Source organism: Camponotus floridanus, unplaced genomic scaffold, assembly GCF_003227725.1.
Source record: "Camponotus floridanus strain SB8 unplaced genomic scaffold, Cflo_v7.5 scaffold24, whole genome shotgun sequence".
Taxonomy (NCBI): domain Eukaryota; kingdom Metazoa; phylum Arthropoda; class Insecta; order Hymenoptera; family Formicidae; genus Camponotus; species Camponotus floridanus.
This window is the reverse complement of record NW_020229370.1, coordinates 1,768,366-1,786,285: the sequence shown is the minus strand read 5'-3', so window position 1 is coordinate 1,786,285 and position 17,920 is coordinate 1,768,366. Positions and strand designations below refer to the sequence as shown.

At 39.5% G+C, this 17,920-nt stretch overlaps 1 protein-coding gene across 6 annotated transcripts in view; it reads left to right on the top strand.

Moving 5' to 3' along the window:
* Positions 1–17,920, top strand: part of LOC105256986 (ecdysone-induced protein 74EF) — a 183,643-nt gene that overhangs the window by 117,011 nt on the left and 48,712 nt on the right. Inside the window, exon 1 of one of the 6 annotated variants that reach the window (XM_011267314.3) lies at positions 6,296–7,554. The exons of the other annotated variants lie outside the window; for them this stretch is intronic. Within the exon in view, the coding sequence (XP_011265616.1) occupies positions 7,218–7,554 (337 nt within the window). The 5' untranslated portion in view covers positions 6,296–7,217. Of the gene's footprint in view, positions 1–6,295; positions 7,555–17,920 lie in introns of those variants that run through there. 6 annotated transcript variants of the gene reach the window in all.

Sequence of the window (17,920 nt, the reverse complement as noted above, 5' to 3'; positions counted from 1 at the left end):
AGAACGGGACGGGATGCACTTTCTTCGCCGCGGTGCACGCGCATCGTTAATTAACGCGTTCGTTAAAACATCTTTCTCCGCCGCCGCGATCTCGTGTGTCCACGAAAGCCCATGAATTTCTGAGATTTTCGCGATAACGCGTTTTATTTCTTTTCTCCGACTCGATGATTACGACACGGTACATTTACATGTTTCTGGAAAGACACATTTTATGTGAAAGCTTATTTGGTAATTTATTTGGGAAATTAAGAAAATATAACAGTGTGTAAGGAAATAAAAAAAACTGTCAAAAATTCTCGATACAATTTAAATTATAAGTAGAAATTATTTTTTTCTGTTTAGAGTTTTTCATTAATATTAAGGGATTGCCATCAATGAAACTTGTTTGCGCTTCGAAGAGTCAAGAGCAATGAATAAATGATAAAGTTTGGTGCAGCGAGACAATAAGAGATCGAGATGACAATTGGAAAGGTTGACGGCGTTCGACGTAGAAAGTCGAAGAAAGAGAACGTGACGCTTACATGCAGAAAATTGAACGGCAAACTAGTACTACCATAATGTTTGCGATAAATAATTAGCGGACACGTCACGCGCGTACGCGGCTTTGTATGTAATCCATGTGATTAGTCTCGTTGGCCGTCAATTATGGATAACCAAGTAAATATAGGTCCAAAAAAATGAACGAACAATTAAATAAATCAGTAAATAAATAAAAATAATGGAGGAGAGGAGATGGAAATGGCGCAAATAGCGGAGTAATAGCCGAAGAAATAAAGAAAGCGTAGGATTTATCTTTCGAAAGAGAGAGATTATAACCTTTCCACATCTCTGAAGAAAATAGGCAAAGTATAATTGTGTGTTGATTAAAGTATCCTTTCCTCGAGTTGCATGCTACCAACTTTTTCACGCATAAAAATAGAAAAAATATACTTGTTTTCATGTACGTTAAATTAAAAAAAGATATATTTTTTAATGGTAATAATATTAGAATTATTTAAATTAAAGAAAAAAATATATCAACTTTATTATACTGATTAATATTCAAAAATTTCAGTTTATGTTAAAAGCGCAATTATTTTATTTGCAGAGGAATTTTAAAGAAAGATTTATGCAGTACATTTGCTGCATTATCTTATCTTTGTAGAATGAAATGATGAGATACCTTTATTGTATTGTCTAAATTTAAAAAAAAATATTAGAAATGAATCTTGTGAAATTTTTTAGCAGAATCGATATATCCTTTTGGATGTGCTTAAGACTAATCGAGATTCACTATCGTGTTTCTGGGTCACTCGGTCATATATTACCGAATTAGCCGGTGAAAAATAAGTATGGCCATTCTTCCGCAGCGTTTTATTAAAGCCGAGCGTATCATTCGCAAATGCGTAACATGCGTCATTTTATAGTAAAATCCAGAAAAACATTTTCCAATTTTATCGAAACTTTCGAGAAATGTTGTATAAATTTAAAATCATCGTATAATAATTTACATTTTTTATAATAAATAAAATAACAGAGACGTGATGATGTATTATTTATTATGAAAGTAGATTTTCGCATCCAAAAGTAATATTTTAAACTATTGTTACGTAAAATGATCGAAAACCCAGTGTGCTATTTCTTTGCAAATAATGTTCGAGATTTAACACGAGCACAGTTGTAAAGAATGATATTTTTAGAATATTTGAAATTTGAAGTTATTCATAAACTCTGAGAGGCGCGAATGTGTTCGCGAAATGTTTTCAACATTGTAAAACTTTCAATTTCGATCGGAACACAAACGTGTCGGCATCAAGTGGTTATTGACGCGCGATAAAATAATAGGGTAAATAACACAATTTCCACAGTTCTCCATTGTTTTAAATATTCTGTCCTACGCAATATATGAAAAACTTGTCAAAATCTACCATCTGTTATTAAACAATACAATGAGTCATATAAAATGCATAGTGACGGATTGGAAATCGCAGTTTTCCTGGATCGGGCGTTTTGTTTTGCGATTGACGAAAGAGTTACGAGATTTTCTCTCCCGGGGTCGGCAACGTCGGCCGTTTTTGCGCTAAAATAACTCCGGTCCCTCGTCGACGTGGTGGCTCTGCCCCACGGAGGAACGACAAATCGAGGATACTAACGTCAGTGTCTCGTTCTCTACCCGCGTGCAAGACTCTTTAATGCAGATGTCTCCCGCCATCGCAGCGCAGAAATTCATTTCACGTCGTAAAAACTCATATGTCGGCCTTTCAAACGATTCCGCTTCTGATAATTGCACGAGATAAGTTTGCCGAAAAGTCCAGGAGTGTTTTCAAAAGTTCATTTACATTTTATTTCGCTTTTAATTCAGCTTTAATTGTGCAGATACTTAATGTCAAATATAATTTAAAAAATTACTTTCTTAATACATTTCACATACAGGGTGTTTCTTAATAAGTAAAAATTTTAGGAGATGATTCTTTGTCGAAAATTAAGGGGGGTTTTTCATATAAACATATTCTTTTCTACATCCCTCCCTGTAGAGTTACACTTCTCCAAAAATGGAGATAAAAATTAGGTTTCTATTTTTTATTATAATTTTGTTTTTGTTCCAATTTTTCCAACATTTATTCTAATTTTATTTTTATTTTAAAATTTAAAACTTCTCGTAATTCGAAACCTATTATATTTCGTGCTGTGCACGATAACATATTTTTTTTTTTTTTGAAAACTACTGATTTTATGAAAAAAAAAATAAAAAAAGTAAAAAAGTTTCTAAGTAAATCAAACTTTTTAATGCATATTTTTAGACAATCATATTCCGGCCTATTAAAAAGTTCTAATAAAAAATTAAATAGAATTGCTAGTTTCATCCCCTTATAACAATACGGGAGGCTAAAAAAATATTAATAAATAAGAAAATACCCACCTAATTTCATTTCTTTAAGTTGTTCCAAATATGAGACAAAAATAAAAATTGAAACATCCTGTATATGATATATGATATATTCTATTCTTATTAATAAAATATCGATATGAAAGCGCTAAAAAAGTGTTTTCTAGGAATCTTCGATAAGTAAAATTATTGAGACATCCGGCATATCGAATTGAAAATCGAATGGATTGCGATAACGCACATCGAATGTTGGCCGATCTTTATAATGTAAGGGCAATTCGTCACGATCTCTTGCGTCCATATGGCATTTAACGACTATACAAGCTCCACACAAACTGCGATAAAACTTTGAAACTATCTATCGTGTCCGGTACTCGCGACTCGATCGATGAATTTACCTGGGGAAGACACTGCGCCGACAAGTATCGGAAAATGTCACTTGTTCTTTAGCTTTCTTATGAAGCAAGATTTCTTCTCGTCAATTGCGATGCAATACTTTTAGATTTACACATTGTATTATTCGTGTCTTGTTTTTCTTACTTTAAACCTTTAACATCAAACACTCAAGAAAATGGATGTTTTCAAATCTTTCATCAATCTTCGAAATCAATGCTAATAATTATGTGTATATATTTTTAAATGCATCAATCAATCATTTATGATTCTTCAGATCCGTGCATTTAGTAAGAGACAAAAGCTCTTCGTAGAAAAAATCTAATATTTATTTTATTTAATGAACTTTTATATCAATAATATTAAATTAATAAACGACTTTTTGTATTCGTCGAAATAATACAAAATAAAATTTTCGTTCTTGATACAAGTGGCGCTTTTATTTATGGCAACAACATGAGTGGTTGGAATTGGATCTTTATTTAAAAAATTGATCGCTCTACTAAATTTTCCAGGTTGCCACAAAATCGTTTATACCTATTGATCGTTATAGTTTCTCTGAGACGCGCGATATTTTAGACTTATTGTCCTGAAATTCGAATCTTAATTAGATAAAAAGTTGTGTAAAAATAATAAAATAATATAGAAATATTTCAAAATTACGTGTGAAAATTATTTACAAGGATACAAATCAGCTGATTGTGGTTGGAATAAATTTTTCCATCCATTTATCAACTATAATTTCATCTCTCTATTTTATCTTTAGTTCTTCAGCATTCAAATTTCAGCATTCAATTTAATGCGATTTATTCGCCCACTTGTACATCTTTCGTTTTTTTTACGGAGAGCAGAATTGCGGTGCCGACGAGGACTTGTTTGGACGTCGCGCGACGTCATCGACGAGGAGCAGCGTTCTCGTTGAGGAAATCCTTTGACAATGACGCGATGCGTTCTGGGAAGCGAGCGCTTCTTTCGTTGTCTCCGGTTATGTACCCCTCCCCTCGGGGGCAGCGAGATCGCATAGTCGGAGAGCCAATAATTCTGCGATCTCTATCGCAATCTATCGAGCACCTCGATATAGCGCGCTTCGAGGCCTGCCAAGCCTTCCTTGCAACGAATACGCGAGGCCTCGGTGTCTCTCGAGAACGATAGATAGTCGACCGATAAGTAGCCGCTGATAATCCGAATATTATACATATAGGATCGTCGTCGCCACGTGAAATCAAATCCGTTCGGAAACCTAGAGTATGATAAATGGATTGCAATTTTTACATTTTAAATTATTTATATTTTTATTTTTTAAATCATTATATTCTTAATTTTTAAATTATTTATATTTTTAATTTTTAAATCATTTATTATATTCTCAATTTTTAAATTATTTATATTTTTAATTTTTAGATTATTTATTATTAATTTTTAAATTATTTATATTTATATTTATATTTTTTATATTTTTGATTTTTAAATTATTATTTAATGGAAGAAATAATATGATTGCGCGCAAGAGGCATCCTCGAAGAATCTATTTATAATTCGAAGCAATTCATTGAAGTAATAGCAACGAATATGCGAAAATTAATTCAATTTATATCGCCATGTATGTTCAATTGTGTTATTCTTCTCGGAAAGGAACGTTGGGTTGATTTTTCTCTCTCTCTTGTACACAAAGAGAAGGGATCGAGAGGCACAGCGCCTACGCACGGCCGCCTTTTCGGTGAAGGAAAGGTGAGTCGACCGGCGTGGCGCGAGTTACGAAACGTCACCGCTTCGAAATTCGATTCGCGTATCGCCGCTCGAGAGCGAGCAGTCGCAGTTGCACCTGTGTTTACCGGCTGTAGCGCGCGGCCGAGACTCCGGATTGGAAGGAAGAGAGTTCCTTCTCCCGGCGACCTCGGCCACGCACGTTCACCTATACCGCGAAGCGTCGCGAGCTAGCATTCCCGTGCGTGCACGAGCCCCCCCTCCCCGCGAGACGGACGGACGGACGGACGGACGAACCAGCGCGTCAAGGCGGAAACAATGTCAGGGGCCCTGTCGTGGGCCGAGAGAGCCACGCGATCGAATTTTCCGCCGTTTCCCCTCGTATAGAAGAGCGAGATGACGAGCTTTCTCGTGGAAAGTTGAGCGACTCCATCGTAGAGATTGACGCTTTGACAATCTCGGAGTTGATCTTTCGATTTAATACGAATATCTTGGTCCCAAAGATAAAAATTGATTAATCGAGATTCTTTGACAGTTCTAGCTTACTGTGATGATATTTTGATAATTTCCGCAGATATAAAATTGCATTTATGCTGCCTATATACACTATTTGTTACATTAGCAAAATTATCATTCATTACATCAACTATTATATATCCATCATATATTTGTCCCGATATTATTTCGCGCGAGCTCAAAGCTCCAGAGCGCGATAGTTACTCGCCCCGCTAGTTTCATTCCGGCTTATTTTGAGATCCAAAACTACTCGTATTTCTCGACGATCGAAGGTTAATGTCACGCGAGGCACGGGTGCGTCAGCAGCCCGTTGCGAGCTTTCGGCGTCCTATCCCAATAGACGGAAAAATATCTTTCCCTGCGCGAGAGACGAAAGAACGGGGGGCAGAGGGAGAGAGAGAGAGAGAGAGAGAGAGGAGGAAAAAAGGAGCAAGAGAGACATTTATTATTAGAGGCCAGCGGGACCAGGCTGTCGTTGCCTCCGCAGGGAGGGTGTCACGGGATCCGACATTGCGGTAGGCTACGCATATCCCGCGCGTTGCTTGCGTCGCGCCGCATGTGTAATGGTACCGTGTCGTTGACGAATACGTGCGACAGCCGTCGCGCCGCATCGCCGACTGGTGCCTCTCTCGGCGAAGCGCGGACGGACGAACGGCGCGCCGAGCGCGGCCGAAGACGGCCGAGCGGGCGATCGGGCGTCCCGAAGGGAGCTCGGTGGCAAGGCGCGAGGCGGGGCGGGGCGGGGCGGGGTGCGGCGCGGTGCGGCGCGACGCGACGCGGCGACGTGCGCGAGCGAGAGCGAGTCCGGCGCGCGGAGTCGGAGTGTGAGAGCCTGGAGAGAAGTAGTGAGTGAACGCGCGCGAGAGTCTGGACTAGCGGGCTACCCCGGTTCCGAGTCAGTCAGTGTGCCACCGGCGACCGTAGCCTCGGTGCAGGAGAACGCGGTTACGCTCCGGCAGGTCGATCGCGTCTCCGTCTCTCCTCAATTTTTTTTCTCTCTCTTTCTCTCTCTCTCTCTCTCCCTCTTTGGAGAGCGAACGAGTATCGCAAGGTAGCAGATTACGCGATTAAAAAGTAATAGTGACGAGTAATAGTGATCGAGCGAGTGGACGGTAACCGAGTCCGGAGCCTCTTCCTCTTGGCGCGCGATAGCTTTTTCCGGCTGTCATCGTCGAGGCTGACTTTTACCGCGTCGGCGAACGTTTCGCGAGAGGTGAGAGCGAGTGAACGGGTCGAGTCCGCGGAAACGCGGACGCGCACCTCGCGGAAAAGCGAGCGGGATTCGAATCGACGTTGAAAGATACGGGCTTGTTTTCGCGCGAGGATCCCTCTCCGTCCGTTTTTCCCTCGCGAAACCGCGCGCTCGTTTCCACAGTCGCGTTCCACCCCGGCTCGGCGACAGACCTTCGATAAGCCGGAAGTGAGACGCCTCGTCTTTCATCGGTCTCGAGAGCAGGGAGGACAAGCACCTCGCGAGAAGACGACAAGAACCGAGGGTTCGAGGTACGATTCGAAGGACACGGGGAATCTCTCCGGCAAAAGTGCAATGTCGTAAAATCGTCGTCGTCGCTTCGGAAAGTGCGGGATAACACACGTTTCGCGAAAGGATTACGAGATGCCGTACCAAGTGTCCTGGTAGTGTAGCGCGCGGGGAGGATCTATCGAAGGGATTCGGGAAGAGGAGGAGGAGGAGGAGGAAGAGCAAGAGCGTCGAGTCTCTTGACAGTCCCGAGGAATCATGCTCGAGGATCAGCCGCTGGATCTGAGCGTCCGCGTCGGCGACTACGCGGAGCTCGCCAGGGAGGACCGGGACGACGGACAGGATCAGCGGGAGCGCAAGGACCTGTCCGCGGACGATTACGGGAACCGCGCGGCCGCGGCCGCGCTCAGGCTGCGCGGATGCTTCGCCGAGTCCGAGTACGGCCAGGAGCAGGAGCAGGAGCGGGACGACCGCACCTGCTCCGAGGACTCGGACGACTCGTGCTCCGACAACAACCAGAAGAACGGCGGCGCGAGGTCGCGCTCCAGGCCGCCCGGCACCAAACCCTACAAGAAGAACCTCATGAAACGATACCGTAAGTCGAGACTCGATCACGCGCGTTTCTTATCGTTGCCGGAAATGTTTCCTCTTAGCTCTCGAGTTTCTTTCTTGCTCTTAGATATTTTTTACATTTTTTTGTAAGAGTAAATTAATTAGCTTTATTTAATCTTCGGAAAACAAAGGCTGACGTTTTCCCCAAAATTTTGAATCTTGTGTATTAGAAAAGGATTTTCTTCTAGTTTCACTTTGGATCGCGCGAAGATGAAATATTATCGCGGAAATGTCTAGGGAAATTTATCTCGATTCGCTCGGCGAAAGGGATTTATCTCGAGATTATCACTCATATGTCGACAGATACCTTGGTACATAATAATCGCGACATATTGGTCGTCTATACTTGGTCGCTTATCTAACGGTAAAAATTTCCTCAGGTTATCGTTCGTACAACAATTCATACGCAATTCACGACCGTCACATGTGTCATTCATCAATGTGTCATTTCTACGATAAGGTGACTAATGTGTCATCGCGACTCGATTTAGCGCACATTTTTCAGTCGCTAATTTCGAATCGAACAAAATCTGAGGATTAAAGATCATCAGCTGATCACAAGTGACAAAGGGCACGCTCCTCCCCGAGAGTGATCAGCTGACCCTTATTAATCTACTAATAATATCAAGGAGTTGCTTTATCTTTTTCCTTTTCTCCTCTCCGCATATATGGTGTCGTAAAAAGAAATTCCTGCGTCTACTTTGCTCGATGAAACGCAATTCGTGTCGCGTATGATCCGTCATACGGTGCGCACGCATATGCGTCGGGCCAGTGCGTAATTTCGGCCGATAAAAATATTACGCAAGCCGCCGCCGCCGCCGAAGGTCGTTTCGCGAAACGGCGGCGGTGGAATCATGATATTCGTCGACCCGTTTCACGTAATCGGGCCTCACAATCGTTATCGCGAAGTCTCCTCTCTCTCTTGCACCCAGTCAGATAATACCTTGTGACCTGCCCCAACCCCAACAAAATTAAAGCCTCTCGCGTATCGCTCGTACGATTCGTTCGATCTCTCTCGGCTCGATCGAAATTCGACATTGCTGCTTGGATACACCGGATATCGTTTTACAAACAAGTTTCGGAAAAATAAAAACTTCTCGACTGATCGCGATCGTGTGTTTTCGGATGCTGCTTTAGTTTCCTGTTAGCTTTTTTAATAATATTTAATAATATAATAGAGTTGGAGGAGAATTTAATCGTTTCTCAACAATTTTGAAAGTAAATTTTTACCTAACCGATTAATTTCTGCCTGTTTAAATAAAATTGTTGAAATGATATGATTACGTTTTTCTTCTCTTTCTAATTTTAATATTATACATTTTTAAAACAAAGTCTCTCTCTCTCTTTCCCTCTCTATATGAAATTAAATGACGATAGAGATTTTATTTTCTTTGTTTACATTTTATAAATTTTATTCTCAATAAATCTTGCATTTTTAATCTTTTATTACATAAAAATTATTATTATTAATCTTGATATTGTAGGATGGAAATATCGATTTGAAATTATTTTAAAAATCAAATAATCGAAAACTGGTTATTTTACAAATATGAAATACATGTACATTTAATTTGTGTATTTACTTTTTAAGCGATAATGCAACAACTCCTTCAATTACATTTAATATCTGATTTTGCTTAAGTCTCCTAGCTATTAATATTATCATGCGATATATTAATGCATCGTCTTATTCTCTGTTATATTTCTCGTGTTACATTTTTATATTATTTTATCGCGTCTTGAATTTTATTGGCTTGTTCTTTCGCGTGCCTTTAGAAAATCTCATTTTGAGATTTTTATAATTTTATTATGAAACACTTTCTTAACGAAAAATTTCTGCGGAAACGATGCAGCAACGGAAAATATGATATAATGGCAATATAACAGAAACATTCTTAACCCTTTCGAAAACTGACCAGAATAACAAAGAGCTTAACAATAACTTGCCTGCTAATATACTGGTACTTTCTCTGACTTTTTGTTTTGTTAATAAAAGTTTTTTAAAGAAGGGGAAATAATACTTTATTTTCCAACATATTTTACCCTTAGTGTCATCTTTTCAAACGTCACTGTAAGAAAGATTGCTGAAAAATATACTTTTTTCGGCAGAAGATGAAAAAGAAAAGAAAGGGTGAAATTTGTCAACCTAATCATCTCGAAGCTGAGTCGCTCTATTAATCTTATAAAAGCGCGATTAATAAAGCCGACAATCATCGAGCTGGCAGAGTTTTAATAGTCGATTTAAAAAAAAGCATTCTATCACGTATCCGAAGAAAAAAAAAAGAAAGCATCCGGATGCTTAAACGTGACTTTTTATTACTCATCGTTTTTTTATATGCAGCATCAGGAAAAAAATTAGAGATCCTTTTTAGAAAAAGTACCGTTTTCTTTAACCCTTTTCCTGTCGCCTTCCCAAACCCTTTGGGCCTGAAACGACGAACGAAAATCGAGAATACAAACAACGCGTCATCGTTTCTCGCTCTCGTTACAATCCATTCGAGAAAATCATCGGAGAAAGTCAAGAAAACTGACAAAATAAAGAAAATGACAAAGGAAATAGATATAAAATACAGACAAAAATATAATAATTTGAGCTTTCTTTCTGTTTTTCTGACCGGCTTTTTTGATAGCTTTTCTATCTTTTCTTCTATTCTTGCTAGCAAGGCCTTTCAAATGTCAGGTTACCAAAATTACAAATGGTGTTTATAGCGGTAGCTCGAACCATTTCCGTTACAAAGTCGTTAGCTTCCGACTGTCCACACACTCTACTACATTGTTTGATTTTCACAGTCATTTTTTGGAGTTATAGTATTTTTTCTTTTCGATAATTCTTTGAAGGCTTTCGATAATTCTTTGAAGGCTTTCACAAGTAACCAGTACAAATTAGAAATTTGTATCTATACTTGTAACTAAAATAATTTTCGACTCAAAGTCATTATTTTCGATTACACCCTTTTCATTGTTCGACATCCAGGATAATTTTATTTTATCATAATATGCTTATTTTTCTCTCTCCCTCTCTCTTTTTCGATAATTCTTTATTTTCACAAATTCTTTTATTGTCAAAAAATTTTTTAATATAATACTAGATAATTTCGATTAAAATTTAAGTTCGCAGGAAAATATCTAACAAATGTACAAGAATAAGGTAAAGTAAAGTAAAATGCATAAAAAGAAGAGACGAATCACATAAAGATTTTAAAAGGAGTATGCTAGGAATTGTCTAATGGGATAATTGCATATAGCGTTCTCTCTCTCTCTCTTTCTGTCTCTCTTCTTCTACAATTTTAATCTTCAGAGAGAGAAAGAGAGAGAGAAGGAATACAAGGGAAGATTAATCGCATGTGCCGTCGAGGTCGTCTCGGCAGTTTCCGCGAAAGTCATCGCATACTTCCTGCTCTGGTTAGCGAACTCTGGTCAACAATCATCGCACCGATTCTCCGAAATGTAACGCGCGTTATCAGATAAAATCGTTATCGCGCGCGTAAGAAGTGTGCCAACGTGCAGAGAGAGAAAGAGAGAGAGAGAGGAAGGGAGAAGAATGGCAGAAATTATTTTATTGCGTCGAGTGTGAGGTTCTCGAGCGAGATAAGTCGGCCACGTAATCAGATAAAGTGAAATTATGAATTGTCTCTAGATGATGAAATTATGTGAAAGCATATAATTATAACGTCGCGTCCGATTTCGATCAATTAATTGAAAAGCGGCGTTTATCGATTCGTATTTTCGATATATATTCAAGTATCGCTTTAATCTTAAATTCTTTTTAGCATTTTAATTTGCAACTATGTATGTATAAAATTGCTTATATACACATTTTTATTGTAGCGTTTGACATATTAATAGATATACATATACGTATACACGTGTATTATAAATATAGGGTGTTCCCAGACTTAAGACTTGATAAAAATATTCAAACTACTGACTACTGTCGAAGACACAATCGCGCTCACTGCAGAATCCTATTTTTTATTTTATATCGATCCCTCAATCGATATAAAAAAAAATCTATGTTCCTGAGCACAGGAGAACGTAACGCGCCGATTGGTAATCTTTAACCTTTTGTAGCGCCGAAACTACATCTTCCTCAACATTGCGGTATTAAGATTTTCGTCTCCAAATGATCTCAGAAATCTGCTATTAACGGCTGATTCGTTAAGTCTGGGACACCCTGTATATATCTATTTATGCAAATGAAATAGCGTTGCAAATATTGTCACGCGACATTAGCATCGACATTAACATAATTGCGACATAATTGCAAAGTTAGAGTCGTGTGGATTTGGAAAATCATTTGAATGTCTGAATAGATTTTTAAATTTTTCTCGATGCATCGGCAAATGCATAATAATTTACGCTCGCTGTCTATCGCCTTGCATTTTAATGCCGTAACGCGCAACGTGTTATGAATATGGATGCTCATTAACAGCGACTTGCAAGATTCTCGAAACAATCTCGGCATCGATCGGTTTCACTTGTTACCCTTCATTCTTCACGAACGAGCGCATTGTTAAAAATCTGGCCGGTTGTTTTCCTTGGGAGAGGAAAATAGCATCGCATGCGAAGATAGGATAGAGACGCGGGAGAATAAAACGAATAATATTTGTAGTAAGAGAGGTGGAAGAGGAGGGGAACGAGGAAAGTCGGAAGGTAAATAACTCCGATCTTTAAATCACTCTAAGCGCGAATTTGCGCTCCTTCGCTCTCTTCCCCCTTGCTCTTCTCTCCCCTTCTCGATCTCGCGAGAGGAAGACGGATTACTTCCGGTTGCGCTTCTCTCTCGGAACATACGAGCGGCTCGGCGAGTTAATCAGGAAATGAAGATGCTTCGATCGCCTCCTTGGGGGGAAACGCCGCGTCTGTCGAGCGTAGGGTTAATCAGGGACTTGCGCTCACGGGGGTTGCTCCATCTCCTTTCTTGCCGCCTTCGTCCCGCCTTTTTTTCTTGGCGGATTACGGTACGAGAAAAAAGAAAACGAGAGTCTGGACACGCCCTGAAGAGCGCCGGATGATGTCGTTAACCTGGGAGAGTCTCGAGTCCGAGGGACGTGCGTTCACGTTTGTCGCTTTATTTATGAAGGGATTTCCTTCAATTCTTCGGTTACCACATCGTCAGATTTGCTCCTCGGATCATTTCTAAAGCAATTATCCAATTGTACAATATCGCGGATGAGATACGTAAATATAGTCGTTTATTGAACACGGTAAGATTGAAGATATCTGATATTCATCGGGACTATGATTGATGAAGAATATCCGCGCTGCAGATGATGAAACGCAACGGTCGTCGGCGTTTGTATTTAAATAGCTAATGGTTCGAAGAAACGCGCGGGCTCATTGTGATTCAGGATATTGGTCCGCCAAGGAAGGAAGGAAGGAAGGACTCGCTTCCTGTCTGCTCGCACCCTCTCGTAGCAGCAGCAGCTTGCTTTTTCCATTCCTTTCCGATCGCTCTACGAATCTCTAGGTCCCATTTTATTCGCACGACGATGTGCGATTTCACTTTTCACGAATCAAGGTATTAGAGGTTCTACAAATCGACGTGTTCCGATCTAGTTTTTATATTATAATATATACTTGAGTGAGATACGAATGCGTTCTATATTCAAGTATTTTTTTTTATTCCTTCAAGTCGCAGAATAATAGTAGTCGGTTCACTTTCGAAAATTAAATATGCTGGTTTGACGAAAAGTACGAGTTTTTTTTGTATCATTTATATACATAAGATATTTTAATTGGGCACGCACAAGTTATTTTCTCGAGGATGTACGCTAGTTATTAGATTGTATTCTAAAATCATTACATCGAAAAATGATATTTGCATTTGTGCAATGATAAAGTATGACTAACTAGACCGAGATTTGTGAATCATCGATTATAAGCGATTGCGAGGTGAAAGTTGCCGATTTGAAACAGAGAGTTGCAAGATGTAGGGATGTGAAGAGTTGAAAATTGTTAGGAGAATTTATATTCTTTTATCCATACATGTATAAATTTATTTTCTATAACATCAGTATCAATTTATTTATTAATTAAAATCGTATTCATTTAAATCACTTACATCTTGAATCGTGCATTTCATGGCGTGTACGTCATCTGATAGTTGAATAATTTGAAATCATAAAACTACCGGCGCGTAGCCTTCACAACCGTAAGAAGTAACACATCCGTTAATATAGCTCTTTTGAATCACGAGAACGAGGGACGTCAACAGGATGTCAATATCGAGCGCGGATCTCTCTCAAGTGCAATTTTAAAATTATCCCCGAATGCGCTCGCGAAACTGACCTACATCCTGCGAGCGGACCCCCTCGCGGCCGCTCTTTGCACGCTTAATTTCCCTCGCGCCGCCCTCATTTCTTCTTCCTTTTTTTTCCGCGCGCCTCCTCTTTTTCTTTCCTTTTCGCTCGCCAAAAAAACCTCGTGGGCTTCTCTGCTTTTTCTCGACTCGCAAGATTCAGACCCTTGCACCTTTCGCACCCTTTTTATTCCGCTTCCCGACTCGCGCCACCACCGATCGTCTTTACAACCTCCGCCAAGATTTTTTTTTTTTTATAGTCATCGAGAGGGAAAAGCAACGCCGATCCGACGCCAGCCTTTTTTTTCCTCCTCCTTGAAACCAAGAACTTCTTCCTGCGTCTTTGACCAAGAAGAGGGACGATGATTACCCTCGTTCGCCCTTTTCTCGGTCCACCCTTTTACCCCGTGAGCGGTCTCACGCCTCACGAATTTCCGCTCCGTCCGGCCGGGATCGATTTCTCGCGGCATTTTCCACGCCGATCGGCCCGGAAGAGAGTGTGCCCACGAGAATAGGAGCGGCGGGTGCCGAGATGGGGGAAGAGAGAGAGTGAGATGCCGCGGGGACGGCGGGGTGAGAGGCGGGGTGACAAGCGTGCGCGCGCGCGCGCGCGCGGAGGGGGTGAAGGACGACGTGCTGTAGGCGGTCGCGATAGGAAAACTAGGGTAGACTGTCCTTGTGCTCTCGGGTGGTTATTGGAACGTTGGCACAGCGACGCTTACCTTCGTCTACCGGGTGTCCCGTTCGCGCGATCCTTCGCCGCGCTCCTTTATCATTCACGAAAACGCGACCTGGTTTCCTTTCGAAGGAAAAATTTCATTGGCGATAGTAGCCCGATTTTTCGTGGTTTTTTAGATATATAAATTTATATATATTATATTCCACTCGAGCACAGAAAGAGTACGTCCTCAGAGTTACGTAAAGTTTCAGTTTTGAAAGTAAATTTTTACTTTCAATTGTGTTGCTTTCTTTTATATATAATACACATCACAAAAATAATTGTACATTTTTAACGTAATTTTAACATGTAATATATTTTTAATATTTATAATTCTATTTTTAAAATTTTCTATTTTTTTATTACTTGAAACTTTCTTACTTCAAAGTTTGAGACTCAAATCATACGTCGAGTAAAATATACATATTTGAGGATTATGATTAATGGATTAGTGTTTGAGATTTAGGATAAAGTTTATAGTCGGTTCTTCGGCTTCTATCCTTTCTATAATCTGGAGAAAACAAGTGGAAATGTTGAAGTATAAACTTTATGTTTGCACTTGGAGGAACAAGACGCGCGTCTTGATTCTGCTGAGCGGAACTCTTTACGCCTCTCGAATCATTGAAATTCGATACTCGTGCGGAGGAAGCCGTAAAAACGTTTTAGGAACGTGGGATATTCGGAATATATCGGCCGTGTATACATACATAAACCGGGTGTTCTAAGACAGCTGCATGATATCGCGGCACCATTGTATTCCCGATTAATTCAGCTCAATATTTTCGAAATCAAGCGATTGCGCAAGAGAAAGATCTCAAATATAATTAATGCATATTATATAATTTCATATTAATTTTAATTTATTACCTTTTTTAATATATTTACCAAAATATTTAATATCAAAAATTGAAAAACGGCTTTCGATTATATTTTTATTAACAGAAATTGATTTTATGTCATAATCATCTGTAAATATTGTGATTTTGCCAATACTGTGTACTTTTGATAGCGCTAATTTTTGAAGAATGGAGGCAAAGTGCTCACCTTAATAAGAGAAACGTCGCGATCAAGATTTATTCATTTCGATTAAATCGCTCGAGGGTGAAACGCGCGCGATTTGCATCACGATAAGATGCACCATCATCACATAATGCGGCGATAAAAACCATACAAGTAAGAATAGATATTCGCGTATTCGAGAATATATATCTGATCGCGAGCTAAACGTTTGATGGATCGATCGATGGACGATATCGGGGAGCTTGTAAGATACTTTTCACCCGATCGATCTCGCACAATCGGGTATCACGATCGTTATTGGCGAAGCGCCTAATTAACGGTGCTATCGTCGCTCGATAGGGACACCCTGTAGAGCGATCGATATCTCCCACAAGCGGCGCATTAATTATCAACTGGCGGCTGCAATCACGACTGGAAAATAATCAGTCGACGCGGCCGCGCAATTAATTTCCAGCTCGCATCAAATTTTACATGCCGATTGATCGACAGGGAAGTAATGGCGCGTCGGGAATATAAAACGAACGGCACGCACTCGACTGTGCGAGCGGGTTGCATGAATTTGCGATCTATTTTTCACAGAACATGTTTCCGATATCTATCCCTGGCGGGTATGAATTTGTTACGAAGGGTTTTTTTAGTGAATCGGCTTGCTGGAATTAATTTACCGAAAATTACAAGTGGGAATTTGCGCTAGATGCGAGCTCGCGATTTCGCGAGCGTTTACAAAATCAAGTTTTTGCGTATCAGTGAATCAACAGAAATGTTGGAAAACTATTTTGGCTGTAACGAGGGAGTTTTGTTTTACCTGAAAAAAATTCTTTCGCTGTTGTGATAATTTTTGCAAACGCTAAATTTATTATTGAGGAATTTTGTTGGAGTAATTATTGGGGAAAATTAAGAATGTGTTGGGGTAATTATTGGGGAAAATTAAGAATGTGAAAACCTTACCGATGCACAATTGCAATTTCGATTTTAAGATTGTATATTATATACATTAAAATATTTAGTGCTATTCAACTTCTTTATATATCTTTTCTCTTGTCAAGATATTTAAAGTTATAAACTTCTAAATTTGGAACTTGCTTTATATTTAACTTTTATTCTTGAAACAGACAATTTCGCAGTTATAAATATTATATATTAGTTATATATATTATTACAGTTATACATATATTATTCAAAAAAAGAGATTTAGAAAAAAAAAATTAAAATTTTCAAATTGAAATTTTAGAAGAAACGCTTCGCTGATGATAAGAGATATCATTCAACCTATATTTATTAGAAATACACGCGTTGTCAAAATTGACGCATGTTCACCGACAGTTGTTGATTGGTGTCAAAATTCTCGAGAGTCAGAGAACCGAGTCGACGACGACAAAAAACGACGGAACGAAAAGGGACACCCGTTATAGATAGAGAGTGGAGAGACGGGGAGCTCTACGTGTGTACGCAAACGGTGCATAGAGGAAGAGCAACGCGCGTCGTTGAATGCACCAGCCCTGACCTACATAGTAGAGCGTATTGTGAGCTAGGTGAGCCTACGCTAGAGCCGCCTAGACCATTATAGCAACGAGACGTAGGGTATAGTCCTCCCCCTTCCTTCCCTCCCGCCTCGCCTTTCGCGGAGAGACGCGCAAACCGTGTTAATCGCGCTCGCGCTTTTTGTTCGGTTTCTGAAATCTGACCGGAAAGGGGAACAAGGGGATGACGGAGGATATAAAGGGTGCTCCGTTACGCTGATGCAACTCGAGTTTTGCTCGCGTTGTACGGAAAAAGGGGAGAGGAAGGGATTCAAAAGTGTATGCAATTATTGTGGCATAAATATGACATTTCTGTCGTGACGAGGCATTTTTTTTTTCTTTTTCTTCATGCTTGCAAGCTAGACACAGATTAACACGCGGTCAGCATCAGTGATATAAATTTCTAGGCTATTTATAGCTTATGTGTAATCATAAGGCACGTGGATTATCAGACTAAATATTATTACATTTTATTCTACATTATCTTACAACAGATAATTTTTATAAAAATAGCCATCTATCTGCGAGATGGAGAGTACACAGAAAAAAATAAGTGTCAAATCAAAACTTATACTTCAACTAACGCGTTATTATTTCGTATATACGCAACAATTTATAATCTTCATAGAAGAATAATTTAATAATTTTAAACTTCAACAATTATAGTCTTATTTTAAGATTGTAATTGCCACCTCAAGAATATATAATTATTTGATTCTACTTAAAGAAAATTATAATCTTTGATTTAAAAATGTTTTTTTCTCTCTAACATTATTTCTTTTCCATTCAA